The 17,837-nt window shown below is 38.1% G+C and overlaps 1 protein-coding gene across 14 annotated transcripts in view; it reads left to right on the top strand.

Annotated features, from left to right (window-relative positions):
* Positions 1-17,837, top strand: part of dlg2 (discs, large homolog 2 (Drosophila)) — a 194,733-nt gene that overhangs the window by 12,866 nt on the left and 164,030 nt on the right. For 13 of the 14 annotated variants that reach the window (XM_060895353.1, XM_060895357.1, XM_060895369.1 and 10 more), the window contains 2 exons: positions 4,361-4,518; positions 9,567-9,623. In XM_060895353.1, coding sequence (XP_060751336.1) covers positions 4,361-4,518; positions 9,567-9,623 — 215 coding nt within the window. Of the gene's footprint in view, positions 1-4,360; positions 4,519-9,566; positions 9,624-16,565; positions 16,711-17,837 lie in introns of those variants that run through there. The other variant, XM_060895368.1, reaches the window with a different exon arrangement.

The following is a 17,837-nucleotide window of genomic DNA, read 5'->3' as shown; positions in this document are numbered from 1 at the left end:
CAATAGAGCATTTTGCAGGAAAAAGACAACTGAAGATATAATGCCATTTCACCTCTCTCTCCTATCTGGATGGATTATACACCGGGCTTTTTTAAAATCATGGGTGAAGACAATGTCATTACTTTTCTGATGTTATGGTTATAAGTATTAACACAACAACAATATACTGAGTAATATACATATACAACATATAATTGTAATTTATCCATACCCATTTTTAGGCAGACATTTAACCAAAACAAAGGCCATGTTGGATAATACATATTTGCCACCTTTTTAGTATGATCATGCGCTTTTATCTGTAGAGTACTGACCCATAATCATTAAAACTCAGATTTTCTGCTAACATTAAAACTAAGGCAGGATTTATAAATAGGCATAGAGTTTGTATTGAAGAGCTAACATCACTCTGTAGCTACTTACCAACCACTAGCTAAATAAATAGTCTGTATAGTTGAGACACACTTCCTAGCTAAATTTAAATAAGTGGATAAATCTGTCATGTTTTAATGGTGTGCCTGCCAGTGACCAGAATTATGGATATCTGAGATACCTGTGATGCTGCGTCCACGTTTGGTTGAAATATGGTTTCTTAGAAAAGAGGTGCCCCTATGCTCCTTCTGAATTATACAGCGTTTTTATGAAGTGCACAAACATAAATCAAAATACCGCTTACATACACAGCTACTGTACTTCCTGAATAAAATACAAATATGAGAATTCTGTAAAAAATATTTAAAGACTAGACAGGTCCAAATTTGAAGGAAGGTTTTTATAATAATAATAATAATAATAATAATAATAATAATAATAATAATAATTAAAAACTTTTAAAAACTTTTGGGATACATTACACATAATTTATTAATGGTACACTACTGTGCACTTTACAAGAGCCTGTGCAACAGTGCAAGCAGCTGGCCACTCTTGATGCCCAACTTCCTGTTACCTTAACTTTCTTTGTCCTGAGCATCAGATGGTTTAAGTATCTGTGGTTCCTCATATATCCACATCTCCATCTTTATTTTCAGTGTAGGAAACAAACCAAATGAGCTTCTGTTTGGAGCAAGATATTGACCTGTAATGAAAAATGTTCATCTTTAAAAGTTATTACTGAGTTTTATTTGAAGTAGTTATATGTAATTAAAAATGGTTGCATGTTAGTGAAATAAGTCAGTTTTACCCACCCAAAAATATCAAAAGCGAATTCTTTTTTATTTTGATCCTTAAATTAGCATATGGATTATAATATGAGATTTCTATTTTTTTATGTAATGGTGCTATGTATTAATCTTTTTTCTCAATTAGATGAATTGCTCAGCTGTTCAGACAGGTTCAGTAAGCAGGGCGCAAAAGGCCTTCCCTTGGGATGCTTATACTGTGTGGCTCATGATTTCATGCAGATTAATTAATTTTCCCTGAAGCCAAAACCCACTGTCTCTGACCTTTCCTTGTTTCACATATAGTCCGTTCATTGACCCTTAAAAAGGATTTATTTTGTCCTTTACTGTGCAATGCAACACTGAGCAAAGATGCAGCTTGTCTATTTCTCCGGTGATGACGTGATGTAGCTCTATCTATAACCAGCCTGGGTTACAGTTATAACCACTAATTAGTGTTGTTTACAAGGATCAGTGCAGGGTTGCATGGAGGCTGGTTTAATTGATTCTGTCAGAATATAACATAGAAATTTAAACACCCTTTCAATCCAGTGTCTCCGCTAAACACCCACAAATAAGTGTATATAACTTACCCATGGGAAAGGGAAAATCCCAAATGGAATTACACTCATGATTTTAAAAAGGGAGAGTTCGGACTCTAGGTTTATATTAACATCATGTTCATTGAACTGATATTTACAGAGATGAACAGGAGGGTTTTCAGTGTGATTGTGTGTATGTATTTGTGTGTGTGTGTGTGTGTTAACGTGGGGTGTAAGGTCATTGTCTGATTTGTACAGAGGCCTTTGGGAGGATTAAGCAGGCTGCTCACAGGCTGCTAGCTTAGACACACACACACACACACACACACGAGCGCACACACACAGAGCATCGCACCGATTCAGTAAGCACGTTCCACTCTACATGTCCATGGTGACCAGAAGAGTTTCTCTGCATTTGTAAGTTCTGTAAAATTATTTACATATTTTGGACTGTATGCTGGAGAAATGTGAGTTTAGTCATAAAGGGCTGTGTGATCACACTAGAACTACTTGTGTTTTTTTTTTTTTATAGCTGAAGTTTCCCTACTTCCCTCTGAGAGTAAGTGATTAGCATAAATTGTGGTAGAATTTGATACCCCACTCTTCTAAATAGTGTTTGGAGCTTTTTTCTTTAGCAAGTTTGAATGTTTTAAAGTGTTCATCATTTTCCTCTGTTTTGTCGATATGTGAGGCACATCCTGCATTCTGGAGATTTCGGACCAGCTGGCCAATTGTGGGTGAAAGCAGTTAGATGTCATTAGGCTGTATTTAAATGCAAATGAACGCTCTCTTTCTTGATCTCCCCCCCGCAGAGATGCTTTTATTGTTAAAAGGAGAAAGCCGCTTTGTTCCGCCCCAGCTGCAATATGGTCCTGACCTCCGAGCAGCTTTACACTTATCAGAACAAACAAGGCCCTTATGAACTTCTAATAGCAGATGTGGATTTAGCTTGTTTTTATGTAGCATGATTCCTTTAAATCGTTTTAACCTATAACCTATTTGTGCATTTTGCCATTTTTAAGGCTTAAGACAAAACTCAGGGATATTGTGTAAAAGGATCCAGGAGAATAGCCAGTTTCTACGTGTCCAGCTGTCATTTCTCTTGACATGTTCTCTGCCGCTATACAAAAGCTTTTTTTTATGTAAATTGAAGTGGTAGATTTGTGGTTTGGTGACTGACCTTTTCCCAGCATGCATTATTGTTTAATGTAAATTTTTTCAATTTACTTTAGAGGGTTTGTGCTAAAAAATATGGGAAAAATTATATTTTTTTTTTTTTAACTTTTATATTGCTCTATATGAAGCTGAAGGAGAAATGTTAAAGGGCATAAATATTTATTCCGTTCCATCTGTATTTACTTTGAGTTTAAAAAACATATATTTTTTTTTTGCAATTCAGTCGACATTCTCAGTTATCCCAATATAAAATACATAAAATGGCAGAATGCGTGACACTCTATTTGTTTTTCAGCATTGCAATAAGTAACCGGACTGGCAACTGAAAATATCTTTTTTTTTTTTTTTTTTGCTCATAATTTAATGTGGCTATGAGATGTATGTTGCACCATGGGAAATATGTGCACTCTGATTTTAATTTGTTATGTTGAGTTCTTAAAGTAATAAAATAACTCCAAACAAGAATTTCAGGGAGACATTGTGGTTACTGACAGCTGCCTGACTAAAAAAAGGATCTTTGTTTTTTTTTTCCATTCTGTGCACACAACTCCCACACTACTGTCTATGTGTAACTGAGTAGTGTGCAGTTAACAAGTGTTAAAAGTGTTAAAACAATTTCAGTATTAACACCTCACTAATCGCATGTAAATCAATTAAGAATATGTCCTGATAAGAACTAACAAGACAAATCATTAGGAAGAGCTGTGCCTAGCAGAGGTATATGTCCTGTTACTATTATCTGTAGTCATTTTATAAGGCCTGACTGAACCTAAGGTAGAATATTCAGTGTACTCATTTAGTACTACAGAGGGTTGTGTAAAAACAATGCTACCTTGTGGGATACCAAGCATCATAATTAAAATGAAAATCTGAGGGCGTTTACATATAGACATGTCTCAGTGCTATGAGTGTGTGTTTTAATACATTAGTATTTCCTGACTCTTATTGTAATTTATTAGAAGTGTATGCTTGAACATGCTTTAAATGCATTTCTAATCACACATCTGTCAGAAGAGCTCAAAATAATCAGCTTATTGCTCTGTGGTTAAATCACCAATCTAAAGGCTTTCTAACTCTCACCACAGCCTTTTTTTTTAGACAGCAACACATCAATCTAATGAACTGCCTGCATTTCTTTCGCTGTTTTGGCAGCAAGGGGATTATTTTGATGCTTAATCTGAGGGTGGAGTTACAATTACAGCAAAGTGCAGTGTTAAAACTGAAGTAAAAGCTGAAAGCTTATGAAAGCTCTCTCTCGCTCTCTCTCTCTCTCTCTCTTGCTCTCTCTCTCTCTCTGAGTCTCTCTCATCTTCTTTCACACAGTTTATTAAAAATCATTCACCTCTAATGTGATAAAATAGCTGCATTTAATTCAGTGTGTTAGAGGTGAGGAGACTATTGTATATCTTTTTTAATCGTTTGGTGTGAAAACTGGAGTAAGACATAACAATGTGTCTCTATATCTCGTTATCTCTGAACTAGATATTCAGGAGTTTTATGAGGTGACCCTGTTGAACTCTCAGAAGAGCTGTGAGCAGAAACTGGAGGAGGTGAAGCACATGGCAGAGCAGTACGAAAACTCGTCCCCCAGCCCCGGCTTCTCGAACGCGCACCCACAGTCTGTTTGCATACAGCCGGAGGTGAGGACTACACACAGACACACGCATGCTCACAGATATACACACACATTGATCTGTAGCAGCAAATTACATAAATATGCATTACAAGGGTTCTCCTGTTGAAACTGTACCAAACAACCGCTGCTGCTCTTGCGTGAGTATGGAGCAAATAGCTCAATAAAGCAAAAATATACTCCCATCAACTTCAGGGTTTTTTTTCTGAATGAGCGCTCAGCTGGGGATGCATGCAAGGGAAGAGAAGTACGGTCCATTTGAAGTTACAGGATTTTTAGGCTGAAAGTGAAAATAAATAGAAGTCATTATCGAGTCAGGGAGCAAATAAACATGATGTTCCCATGCTGTTATGATTCACCCTGAGTAACCTGTAATATTAAATCACATTACACTCATTTACAATCAGGTATTTTAAAGCATGCATGTCACTCTTAAACATCCCTGACTACTAAATTTCTGGTACTAGACCTCAGCTAAACTTTCTAATGAATATGCTTGGGGCGCTGACGTTTAGCCAGTAAAACACTGTTAAGGAAATGTGAGTAAGTTATTGTTTCTATAGTAACGGGTAATTCACAATGATTGCTATGATGTATGCTGAACATGCATATCGTCGCTGTCGGGCGGAATCCTTGTATCTCCAAAACCATTATCCATCCATCCATCTTCTACCGCTTATCCGGGGCCAGGTCGCGGGGGCAGCAGTCTGAGCAGGGACACCCAGACTTCCCTCTCCCCAGACACTTCCTCCAGCTCCTCCGGGGGAATACCGAGGCGTTCCCAGGCCAGCCGAGAGACATAGTCCCTCCAGCGTGTCCTAGGTCTTCCCCGGGGCCTCCTTCCGGTTGGACATGCCCGGAACACCTCCCCAGGGAGGCGTCCAGGAGGCATCCGGAACAGATGCCCGAGCCACCTCAGCTGACTCCTCTCGATGTGGAGGAGCAGCGGCTCTACTCTGAGCTCCTCCCGAGTGACCGAGCTCCTCACCCTATCTCTAAGGGAGCGCCCAGCCACCCTGCGGAGGAAACTCATTTCGGCCGCCTGTATCCGGGATCTTGTCCTTTCGGTCATGACCCAAAGCTCATGACCATAGGTAAGGGTAGGAACGTAGATCGACTGGTAAATAGAGAGCTTCGCCTTGCGGCTCAGCTCTTTCTTCACCACAACAGACCGGTATATCGACCGCATCACTGCAGAAGATACACCGATCCGCCTGTCGATCTCCCTCCAAAACCATTATTTTTCAGGAAATTAGAAAAAACGGCGTATTTTTTGAGCTATTAAACATTGTATCGTTAAAGTTGTTATTATACCTTATATTGCCATTATGTACTGTTGTGTACCAACATTAACACATCATTTTCCCAAAGTCACGTTTTATCGGAGATATGCTTCGAAGCTCTCCCGCGGAGTAAAGAAGAGGTGGAGTTACGAGATTTCTCAGACAGTTGAAGTGTCCAATGGAGTTAAGAGATTTGCGCTCAAGCTATTTTCAAGACTTTAGATTGGTTAATAACTTGTAAAAATAACAAAAAAAAAAAAAATGAAATTTGGACATAGCAGGTTTCCGCCTGACAGCGACGATATTTATCATTTATGGAAGGAGTCTCTGCTGTCAGAACTTTTGTAGGTTTCTGCTACACAACATAGTTTTTTGGGGTTCCTCAGTAACATTTGTTTGTTTGACATGTTTTGTACTTTTTGTTTCCTTTTGGCTTATAGCTTTTGCTGGCCCTGATGAGATAGGACACTGCTTCTTAGTAAATTATTCAGTTGACAATTTGTTTTCTGACCCTAGGGGAATAAAAACAACTGAAAGCCCCAGTGTCATTACTGCTTCTCTTTCTTATGTTAAACGTTTAAACTATTTTATCCTCTTCTTCAGAATAACACAGTGCAATGATGTACTGTATGTTTGCAAGGCAGGCAGGCACTATTCTGATCACACCAAACAGATATACCACAAAAAAATCTCTGACAGGAATACAAATGGTTTCATTTGTAAGCCTGAAACTGCTGCTAAAGAACATTGTTTTAGTAGATTTTGCGAGTCCTGTAGACCAGCAAAGGCAGACCAGATGATGATGAGTCCTGTTCTTTCTATGTTCTGTGGAACATGAACTCACACAATTAACAGAAACTGTTGAGTCAGTGATTATATGATTATATATATGATTATAACACATTAATTATTGGATTATTATCCTGATGATCTCATTCAAGATTTAAGATTTTATATATCACAGACAGTTAAATACTGTACTTTGAAAACTTTAGAAGGAAGGAATTAGTGTTAAATCTGTAGTGAACTCAGAAATGATCCTGACCTGTTAGTTCCTCAGGAGCTCTTGGTTACACAATTCAGCTCGACTATAAACTGTTGTAGAAAGAACATTATTACATTTACATTATTTACTGTCCAGTGTAACCAAAATGAGGATGGGTTCCCTTCTGAGCCTGGTTCCTCTCAAGGTTTCTTCCTCATACGTCTCAGGGAGTTTATCCTCACCACCGTCACCTCCGGCTTGTTCATTAGAGATGTTAGAGATATATAGTAACTTACCAGCATCACCCCACCCCAAACCACCCCCACCCCACCCCCCGTGTATATTCCATATGCACCAGATAAATGCAAGGCTTGATAGCAGCTTAGAGGATTAGCAAAATATTGAGAAATTCAGAAAGTGAAGTACAAAATGTAAATGATAATGTCTCCAAAACTTGTACTAACCAATAGTTTAATGTGTTTCATGTTTAGTTCACTGCGAATGAAGTTAAGTGGAGAATCAGCATTGCAGTTTTGATGTAACCTGTGATTAGCAGTGTTGTTTGACTTTGATTGGTGTTTTTTCCGTCCACTAGGGGGGGTTGGTGATGTGTAAGCGCCACCTGCACTCCCTCCTTCTGTGAGGACAGTACTGTTTATTTAATTCCATAACATTATTTTAAACTTTAAATTCGCTGTATTTTTTAATCATTGCACACAACAGACTATTTTAATATCAAAACCTGAAAATGTGCCCTTTGGGTTGCTTGCTAAAGGTTGGCATTTAATCTCACCTTGGCTCTGTGTTTGTAAAAAAGCATTAGCCTGTTTTTCTTTTTTCTCACTGAGCATGGCGTTAGTGGTCAGCCTCCCTGTGTGCTCGGTGTTAACTAGGCCATGCAAGCTGAGTTAAAATGCAGCAAACAAATGATTTTAGCAACTGTGTCTCGGCAGAGGATCAGTCATGGTCATGCTGATTGGTGGTGTGGAAGTGTGTAGGGACCAACATCACAAAGCCTTTCTCTCTATACCTCTCTCTTTCCTTTCCAGTCAGCACCAGAGGAGACAGGTGATCATTGGATTATGTTATGCAAGAAGTGTGTGTGTGTGTGTGTGTGTGTGTGTGTTATATATTATGCATGATGTTTATGGGTACCAATATTTTAGATTTTGATTTCCTTTTGATTCTAGAAATGAAATAAAATAAAATACCTTAAAGTAAAAGGCAAACATCTGGATTGTACTGTATGTGTTTTTACACCAGACTAAGAAGTTTTCAATGTATAATTTGATTCAACCATACAGTGTTTGAGGAAAGGAAGAATGACAAAGAGAAGAATGATCACTCACTGCTCTCATCTCTCACATACGCAAGAATAAGCGAAAACTCCCATTTTGATGATTCTTTGGAAATATTCATATTAAAATATGTTCAGTGAAGCCAGTTAGAAGTGAATTGAATCCAATTTAGTGAGTAGCATAAAGAAATTAGATGTATCAATAAGAGCTGGGAATTGGGAATAATTTGGAAGGCCAATGTACATTTCTCCAAGGATACATTTTGCTGGAAGCATATCTTTCTGGTTTAATTCTCAGGGTTCATTTCCAAGTACCAATAACATCAAATACAGCACACCTTTAGTTCAAATGCCAGGGGTGTGACTGGACATGTGCTCCTCGACAGGCTGTTTTTATTCATTGCTCTTTACTGTCATGTGGGATCCAAGTGCCTGGCATTTTCATTCAAAATTTCTGAGGTGCTCACTCTGAATATTTGGAGGAAATATAACAAGCAAGAGTGACTTCATGCAAATATAGAGCATCATGTCTGGCTGTGCAGTTCCCTATGATGCATTATAGAATTCTCCTGATTCCTACCCCTCGATCACCAGACAACCACCTATTCTCATTTGCAATCACCAGATTACTAATGAAACCTGCCTTTTCTAGCCGTTTCTTAATATTTAATGGATCAGAAAGTCAAACTCACAACCTTCAGATCAATAGTCAAACAACTTAACTATTAAGCTACCACATCCTACATCACCTGTCACAATTAAAGTTGACTTATGTTCTGTGCAGTTTCATCTTTTTTCTTTTCTATTAAATATCACTGTACTCATACAAAAGATGTTTGTGTTTGCCCAAGACCCACGCCATTTTACATGAAGCCTCTCTGTGTGTCATTGAATCATTATTCTGTTTGTAGGCTGATATTACAATTTAAGCTTGCAATTTGTTTGTGCTCCTTAACTGAATGTTCTGTAGGAAGTCACATACTGTAGTAGAGCCTGATGTTCTAACTCTTGCAGTTAGAACAAACAATTTTATTCAACACTATTTAAAGTGATAAATCTATTTTTTCATTGTCTTTGTACTCAAGACTTTTGCTCGTTATCACTACACTGCTTTTGACAGTACAGTATAAACTGTTAAAATAGCTGTCTGTCTCAGTTATGTTTGTTGTTATAGAAACTAATTCACAAGCTTAATGATTAGAAGAAACAGAGAGCCTGCAATATTTTCATACGACGTCTGACTTCTTTTTTACTCAGATTTTGTGCTTTGTCTGTACATATAAACGCATTTAGGGCCAGACAGTCTGCCTATTGAGTATTTCTGCCTTATATTGTCCAAGGTTGTGTATAATGATGCATTTCAGAGCTGCCTACTAGAATAGATTTGTAAGAAAAAGGTGAGAAAGAGAGTAGACATACCAACAAGGAAAATGAGAAAAAAAGTTTTTGGAAAACAGATTTTTTGAATGTGTGTATTTCTGTATTTGTAGGTGATAAAGAAAAGTCATGCAGAGGAGCCTGTAGCTGACAGCAACGTGAATGCAGAGGTACGTACTACTACATGTCTTACCATGCAGGCAGTTAAATCACTAAACACTAATTACACTGCTGTGTTTTAGGGGAGTTTATACTCACTGTTCCTTACATGCTTAACAAAATCCATGATGGAGTGAAGATTACTTACTGGCTCAGTATACTGTATGTAGAAATACAAACATGTATTAACTGGTGAGTATGTAAAGTGGTTGACACCTTCCTGTTTAGTGCAGAAAGCAGCAGATTGCCAAGCTGTAGTGTTTACAGTGGGAAAAGCCTCTGTGCTGCAGCCAGAAATATTCTCCCAGATGCTGTATCTTCTTTTCATTTCTTTTGCTGTTAATGAGGGAATGATGCAACCACTCTGCTTGGACTGATGAGGCATTAAAAGCCAGGTTTTTCTTCTCGACATCGCACTACGCACACACACCATTTGCTGATAATGGTTAGGGTGTTGTGTCTGGGCCTGTGACAGCCCACACTGAACTCATTTAAACTTCATGACTAATCAGTAAAGTGTAAAATGTAGCTTACTTCAAAATGGTAGCTTAATACAAAAAATGACTTAGATCTTATAATGTAGTATAGTCCATGACCAAAATGTCACAGTGCCTTTTTATTTATTTATTTATTTATTTGCTTACTTACTTACTTATATTACATAGTGTTACAACTTTGAACTGAAATGAACATAATTGTTAATAAAAATTACCAGTTAATAAAATGTACCAGTTCTTGGAAGGCCCCAGATTTCTGTGTCATTTGGCACTAATAACTATGGTTTGATTTGGGGAAAATGCAAAGCTGAGAGCACCATCCCCACAGTGAAGCATGACTATGGAAGCATCATGTTGTGGGGAAGATCAGCAGTTGAGGATGGATGGAGCAAAATACAGGGCAATTCAATCCGAAAAATATTAGCTTCCAACAGGACAGCGACCCTAATCACTCTGCCAAATAAACACAGGAGTGGTTCAAAGCCAAGTTACTGATTGCGTTAAAATAGCCCGCACACACCTTCCACCTCATCCCAGTTGAGAATCTATGACAAGACTTGAAAATTGCACCAATAATCAGAAAGAGATCTATGTTTCTTTGAATGGTGGCAAGATCTTTAGTCACAGACACTGCTCAGCTGGCAGTGTTTCAGTTGGAACATGGAATAAAGTCGGATTTGCATTTACAAAGGGTTCAGTTAATAGAGTTGGAAATTGTAGTTGAAAGTGCACATTCCATGACTGGGATGCTTGTTTATTAGTGCAGTATGCAAATAAAAACAGAAAAGTGAAAGTTCTTTAATTGACTGCCAGTGCAGGACGTGGTGCTCATCGCATTACTAAGAGAGCTTATGTTGGGTTTTTCCTTTAATTTGTTATAATATTTTATAGTGTGGTTTCTGAGCTCAGATTACTGTTTGAGAGTTTTGCATGTTCTTCTTAGGTGTATGTGGGTTTTTGCATTGCTTAGTTCTCTAGCTTCTTCCCAAAAATAGGTGGGAAGGTAGGTGGATATTCTTTACCTTAAGTTGCCCCTGTGAGTGAACGTTTGTGTGAATGGTGTCCTGTGATGGGCTGGCATCCCATTCAGTGTGTGTTTCCGCCTCACAGACAGTGCTCCTGGGATATACTATGGATCCTCTGCGATCCTGACCAGGATAAAGATAAATGAAAAAAAAAAAAGAATGAATGAATGAATAAATGAATATAATTCATGGTATTGTTATATTGTATGTAAATTATAAATAAACATGTAAATCATAGAAAAAATAACTCTACACAAAATCAGTGATGGAATAAAAACAGTCTGTAATGAACTGCGATTTTTGGACTGTATAATTATTTTTCCTTTACTTTGACCTTCTTTTTTTTTTTCGCTCTTTTTCTTTCACACACATGCACATGTTCACAGAGGTCTGTTAATTACTGCATGCTACATAGCATGTCATCAGCAGCAGGCCTGTGGAGTGTGCAGGGACACGAATAAGTGCTCCAGATTTAGAGGTGCATTTGTCTCATTTAAACATTTGCCTCTGCATTAACAGCTAGTTGTTTGTCTCCTATCCTGCAGGTGTGGGCGGAACATGTTTTGGTCTAATGAGCGTGAATGCTTTAATAGCCATTATATCACACACAGAGACAAATAGTAGATGATACTAACTTTTTTGGGGGGGTAAAAATTATGTGGTTGAAGGTTTTAGACCCAAATAATGATGAATGCAGCAGTCACTAAATTATGTCATAATGCAACATGTTAATGTGGAAATCTGCTGGGTAATAGATGGGCTGCATTACACACACACACACACACACACACACACACACACACACACACACACACACACACACACATAATTATTCAACTGATCCTCTGCATGGAGAAGAGAGTGAAGAGAGAGTTAGCATTTTGCTAACGATTGAAAATTAAAGATGTGTGTATTCTTGCTTATGTACATTCACATGTGTCTATTTTGTGTGTGTGTATGAGTATGTGTGTGAGTGTGGGGTTGGCATTTGGATTCTTTTCTGCAGTTTGACTCCTGACTGGGAGGCGTGAGGATCTGCAGTAATTGCCACCTCTCGCCCACACAGACAGCTCTGATGCTTACACTGCTCACACACTGCAGCAAACACACGAGCACACGTACACAGACACACACAATCACATACCAACTCTTTATGAAGGCACTGCAGAGGGCAGCTACATTAAAATGCAGCAGCACTATTCCCTACCTGCAGGTGTGAGGTTTCAGGCGGCTCTGCCTCATGCTTTAAAAACTGTGAATATATAAATCTGGTGGTGCAGCTATTCCCAGTAGGCTGAAGCATGTGTGGGTACTGACTTTAAAAATGCATGCAGCAACTTAAAAACTCTATGAATTTATTCTGCATTTTTTTGTATAATAGCACAAACTGTAAGAGCTCATTCTTTCATATTTTCAATTAAGGACATCATAAAACACTAAAGTCAACTTGATCCTGGCTTATTTCTGTAACATTTTATTTCAAAATGTATAAGGCTGTCTTTAAGAAGAAGAATGTGCCTACGAGAAGCAGTTATAAACAATTATATTTCCTATCCACTATGAACTTTATTTCAAATCATAGTCTGTAAAAATCTATGACAAATCATAATCTATAACAATTTTACTACTGCGCAAACTGGAACATCGAAAAGCTTTTGTATTGTAAACCAAAAAAAAAAAAGGTTATTTTAATTTAAATACCTTTATTCACTATTCTCATTTTTTTCTTTTAATTTATCCATCCTAACTTCAGCAGTCCTCATCCTCAATACGACACTGGAAGCACCTTAACACAATGCATACAGAGTGGATCAGATGGATAGTCACATTTACATTTACAGCATTTGGCAGACGCCCTTATCCAGAGCGACGTACATAAGTGCTTAAATCTCTAACATTGGATACATTAAGTCACTACTTCTCAATCACTCTATATAAATTTAGAAATTTAGATACTGTCATTAATTGCAGTGCATTTGGAAAAGCCAATAAAATAGGCATGTAGTTTATTTCGAAATATTACACCGAATAATGCACTGTTTGGCCGGTGTGATCTATCAGATCCATTCTTGTTTCATACACAGATTTAGTGACTGAAATCACTTTGTCCTTGAATTATTCCTTACTTAATATATAGACTATTTTACACAGGGCAGCTGTGGTTGAGACACCAGTCCAAATTTTAACAGTGAGTGCTTGGTGAACGTGTTATCAAGACTTGACAGAGAATCTGTATGATACAAAACACCATGGAAACCTGATAAGCACAAAAATGCAGAAGTGTACATAGTGAGCTCCCGTTAAAAACTTGGTAATATCGATTGTTGTTTTTTGTTAAGCCTGATATATAAAGTTGGTGTGCTATCCTTCATGATAAATCAATTTTAAATGAATGTGCTATACCTTGTGGTGCTTTAGTGCATCTGTAGTGTGTGCAGTCAGTAATAAAAGCTCATTTTCTTCACAAAATTTACACTGGTGATTTGTAAGAAGAAAAAATAACAGCATTGACAGGCCAGGTATTATTATATAGATAATATTTCTGGTTTGGTAGGAAAACTAGTATATGTTATGAAAAGTATCATCAGAAAATGGTAAAAAAAAAATTACACAGAATAGTATGATGAATTGACAGAGAGGCTGATTTCTTTCTAACCCAGAATGTAAATTCAAAATGCAGTCTATCAATGACCGTCATAACAGGTGGTTCCTCAGGGTGAAACACTGAGATCAAATCAATCAAATCAAATCAAATTTTATTTGTCACATACACATACATACAGAGTACGACATGCAGTGAAATGCTTTTTGCATCTGTCCGGTATTCAAACATAAGGAATGCAATTTGGGATAAAAAATATAACCACAAAATTTGATCTTTGTTGTTTTAGCTCATATACACAACTGCAAATTTCATTTTTTCTCTTTACCATTTTATATTTGGTATTCCAACCAGCACGGAGCCAGGAGGGCATTGCTGACTTGAAATCAGCTGACTTGCAGCTGCCTGTGTGCTTTTATGCACATGTGAGTGTGTGTGTGTGTGTGTGTGTGTGTGTGTGTGTGTGTGTGTGATGTGATAGTTTGCTCGACATCATTCTTATTATACCATTGATATGAGCTTGTGATATAATGCATCACTTACTCCAGTAGCTGTTGATACATATTTGATTTTAAGTCTCTTATCTTATATCACCACCAACCTTCACTGATTAAAATACAATGTCAGTGAGATATAAGAATTCTGATCTCCATTTCCAGGTGTGTGTGTGTGTGTGTGTGTGTGGACTTTCCAACCATTACAACTTTTGCATCATTGCTCCACAATTGAGTTATGTGTTCCCCCCTCCACCCCAATGAAATATAATAAAATATTATATATAAAAAATATTAGCAGACACCTTGGATGCCCTACTTTTATCCATCTTACTGTACTTCTAATAATTTAATTTTCCCGCTTGAAAGATGTGCTGACTCTTAAGTGTGTCTATCAGTGTTGGGTTCAACCACCAAAAAGTACCTGGTGGTTAGTGTAAAACCCCTCACATACATACACTATAGTTAGTAAGGTATTTGAGAAAGGACTATATCGAGAACATACTGTTTTGACACTGCCAGCCTGGACTATGCATTGTTCCACTTCAGGGTTGGCAGGGCTATGAAAATAAGGCTCTCTTTTCTCTGAACTGTCTGCTCCATTTGTTAATGATTCCACTAAGGTTATGGGAAAGTGTCACCTGAATGAAGTTCACTTCAATGAAGCACTCAATCTAGCAACTCTATCTCCATAATGCTATCACTTAAAGAGGCTTAGATTTGTGTGCTGAACAGCTTAGTGTCTGTGCATGCCTGTGTGTCTGTGTGTATATGTGTGTGTACAGTGGTTCCACTGGAAGTGATCCAGGAATGAAAGTTGGGATCAAGTTTCTGTTTTTTTGACTGGCTTTACACACTGGATCCAAACAGCAACACACTGCGAAGATATACAGAAGAAAGTCTGGGAACTTTTTTTGAACCAGGCACTGTATGTATCTGTTGAAGCTAAGATGCGTAATTGGTGCATCTATTGTTCTGTAATGCATGTGTAGTGAACAGTAATGAATAGAAATAATCGTTTTTAAAATTTGCCTACTGAATGGTTTTGTATTTGTGTCTAGAATCAGAAGTGAAATTTGTTGTGTCTAGTGAGTCATACCCTAAAATAGCATACTAAATCATACAGCAGCTTTTACTGGCATTATAAATTCACCTCTTGTTGCCTTTCTATTTTATCTTTAAAGTGCTATCAGTGTTGTTATCTTGCTCATATATCAGGAACCCAGCCAGGATTCTGTGATCTTCAGTGTATTTCCGTTTTTGTCTTTTGTCCATTGTGTTGTGGTTTGTGTTTGGGGTTGGCACATTGCAGTCCCTGGATGAATAAGCACTATTGACTCTGCACCTCTCAGTTGCACACTTCTGTATGTTATCATGATGAGATTAACAGCGTTTGGAGTTCTTAATTTAGCTCCAGAGCACTGCAGAGAGCACATTTTGACTGACAATGAGTAGAGAGAGAATTGGATTCAAGAATTAGCACACATCTGTATGATTCATGCCTGAAGCTTTAGAGAACGGCAAAAACCCCAGCAGTTGTGTGTGATTGTATAAATGTGTGTGCTCTCTCTCTCTCTCTCTCTCTCTCTCTCTCTCTCTCTCTCTCTAAAGATTTAAACTAAAACTTTAAATCACTACTAAATTTTTTACTGCAAAACCTTTGCATACAGCTTATAAAAAATTCCTTTCATCCCACATTCGACTTATTCGTCTTGCTGCATCGGATACCTTCTGCTTGCCTCTGCTTTATTGTACAATTCAGTTTATTTGCATCCTCAGTTTTATGCTCTTGTACTTTGAATAAATCAAAATCTTTGGTCTTTTTCAATTCAAGGTCAACAACTGGCCAGTAAGTCTGTGGAATCTGTTCTACTGCACTGTAGGAAATCTTCGATTTCCCAGCTTTTGATTTCTCTGCAGAGCTAAAGCCGTCGAGCTCTGCATCACTATAGAAAAGGGGATGAATCCTAACACACAATAACGAAAAGCTCCCGGTTAGAGAACATGGCTGATTTGAGATTCTGAAATTGTTTTCTTGTGAGGCAGGCAGTCATCATGTGTGAGAACTGATCTCTCCACTGATCTTGTGGAGGAGGGATGCTCTGTGCTCAGCAACAGCAGCAGCGTCTCTCTCTTTCTCTCTCTCTCTCTCTCTCTCTCTCTCTCTCTCTCTCTCTCTCTCTCTCTGTCTCTCGCTCTCTATCTCAGAGTCTGTGAAAGGCAGCCGTGCCGTGTGGCTGTGGCCAGCCCACGCTGCACTGTGCGCTCCTGCTAGCATCATGTGTGCGGCTACTGCTGCTGTTGCACTTAGCTGTGTAGGAAAGAGCTCCATTCTGTTTATGTTAGCTCTGCCTGTGCCTTAGTCTTCCTCTCCTTTTTTTATTCTTTTCTCCATTCTGGCTTAATTAGTGGCGATGAATTGGTTTCTGGGCTGAGCTGTTGGGCTCACAATGGATTGTCTGTGTATTGTCACAACTAAGGTAAGGAATGGCATAAAAGTGTGGTGATGAGAATGAGTGACAATGATGCAGAGAGCGAGAGAGAGAGCGAGAGAGAGAGCGAGAGAGATAGAGAGAGCGAGAGAGAGAGAGAGAGAAATGCTTCTGTGATCTATCAGAGTGTATGAATATTATGAAGAAGCTGCCTGCAGAATATTGCTATGGAGAAATGTTTTTATCTATTTTATTTCTCTCTGTTTGTGAAGTCACTTGTTCACCTGTGCATCTCTTCTTTACTGTGTGTGTATGTGTGTGTGTTTGTGTGTGTGTGTCTTTGGGTTTTGCCTCGCCTCTGTGGAGGCGTGATAGGAGGAGTTTGTGATGAACTTCAGTGATTCTTCTTCTCACTGCTTTTCTTACTCTTAGATTGTGTATTGTAGGTAGCTCTGAATATTTTATTGTCTTCACGTGTGCAGATGACGTTATTTTACTTACAATTTATTTTAGTATTTTTAAATGCAGGGGAAAGCCTGGGTAAGAGTACACTAATCAGTGGCACTATATAGTTGTGTGTAACAATTAACTCCAATATACAATTTCTTGCCTCATAGATTCTACAGTTCATTAAAACGCTTGAAATCTGTGAATTATGTCTATATGAAGTGCATGGACGTACTAGACTTTGTTACTTTGTGCTAGTACAGTGGTAGTGTGATTTTTTTAGGAATGTGTGTTATCATCATGAGTACAGTGTGATAGTCTGATCATCTTCCCTATACACTCCATCTTCTCTCACATTTGCTCTCTCTGATTTCTCTACTTTCCTATCCTGAAAGCTGAAACTCATATATATATTTACATGCAATGTAAGGTGTGATATGATTTAACAATGCCTTCTTATGACTTCAGAGTAAACCTGCAAAGCTCTGTGCTGTGCATTAAATCCTGCTGCCACAATGACTGAAAGATATCACTAATGTGCGCTTTCTTTAAATATTGTGTGCCGCAGTACGGGTTCTTGCAGTTTATTCGATTTTCTCTCAGTCAAACCTCAACCGTAATGGTGAAGGTAGTCAAGCTGACAGCCTTTGACTGGAACATGCAGTTCTGTGGCATCAGCTGTTAGGAAGCCAGGGTTTATTTGATTCAGTGTTTGAGCCATGTTCTTA

This window comes from Tachysurus vachellii, chromosome 20 (assembly GCF_030014155.1).
Source record: "Tachysurus vachellii isolate PV-2020 chromosome 20, HZAU_Pvac_v1, whole genome shotgun sequence".
In the NCBI taxonomy this organism is placed as follows: domain Eukaryota; kingdom Metazoa; phylum Chordata; class Actinopteri; order Siluriformes; family Bagridae; genus Tachysurus; species Tachysurus vachellii.
Note: the sequence above shows the minus strand (reverse complement) of the source record. Positions and strands in the feature narration are given on the sequence as shown.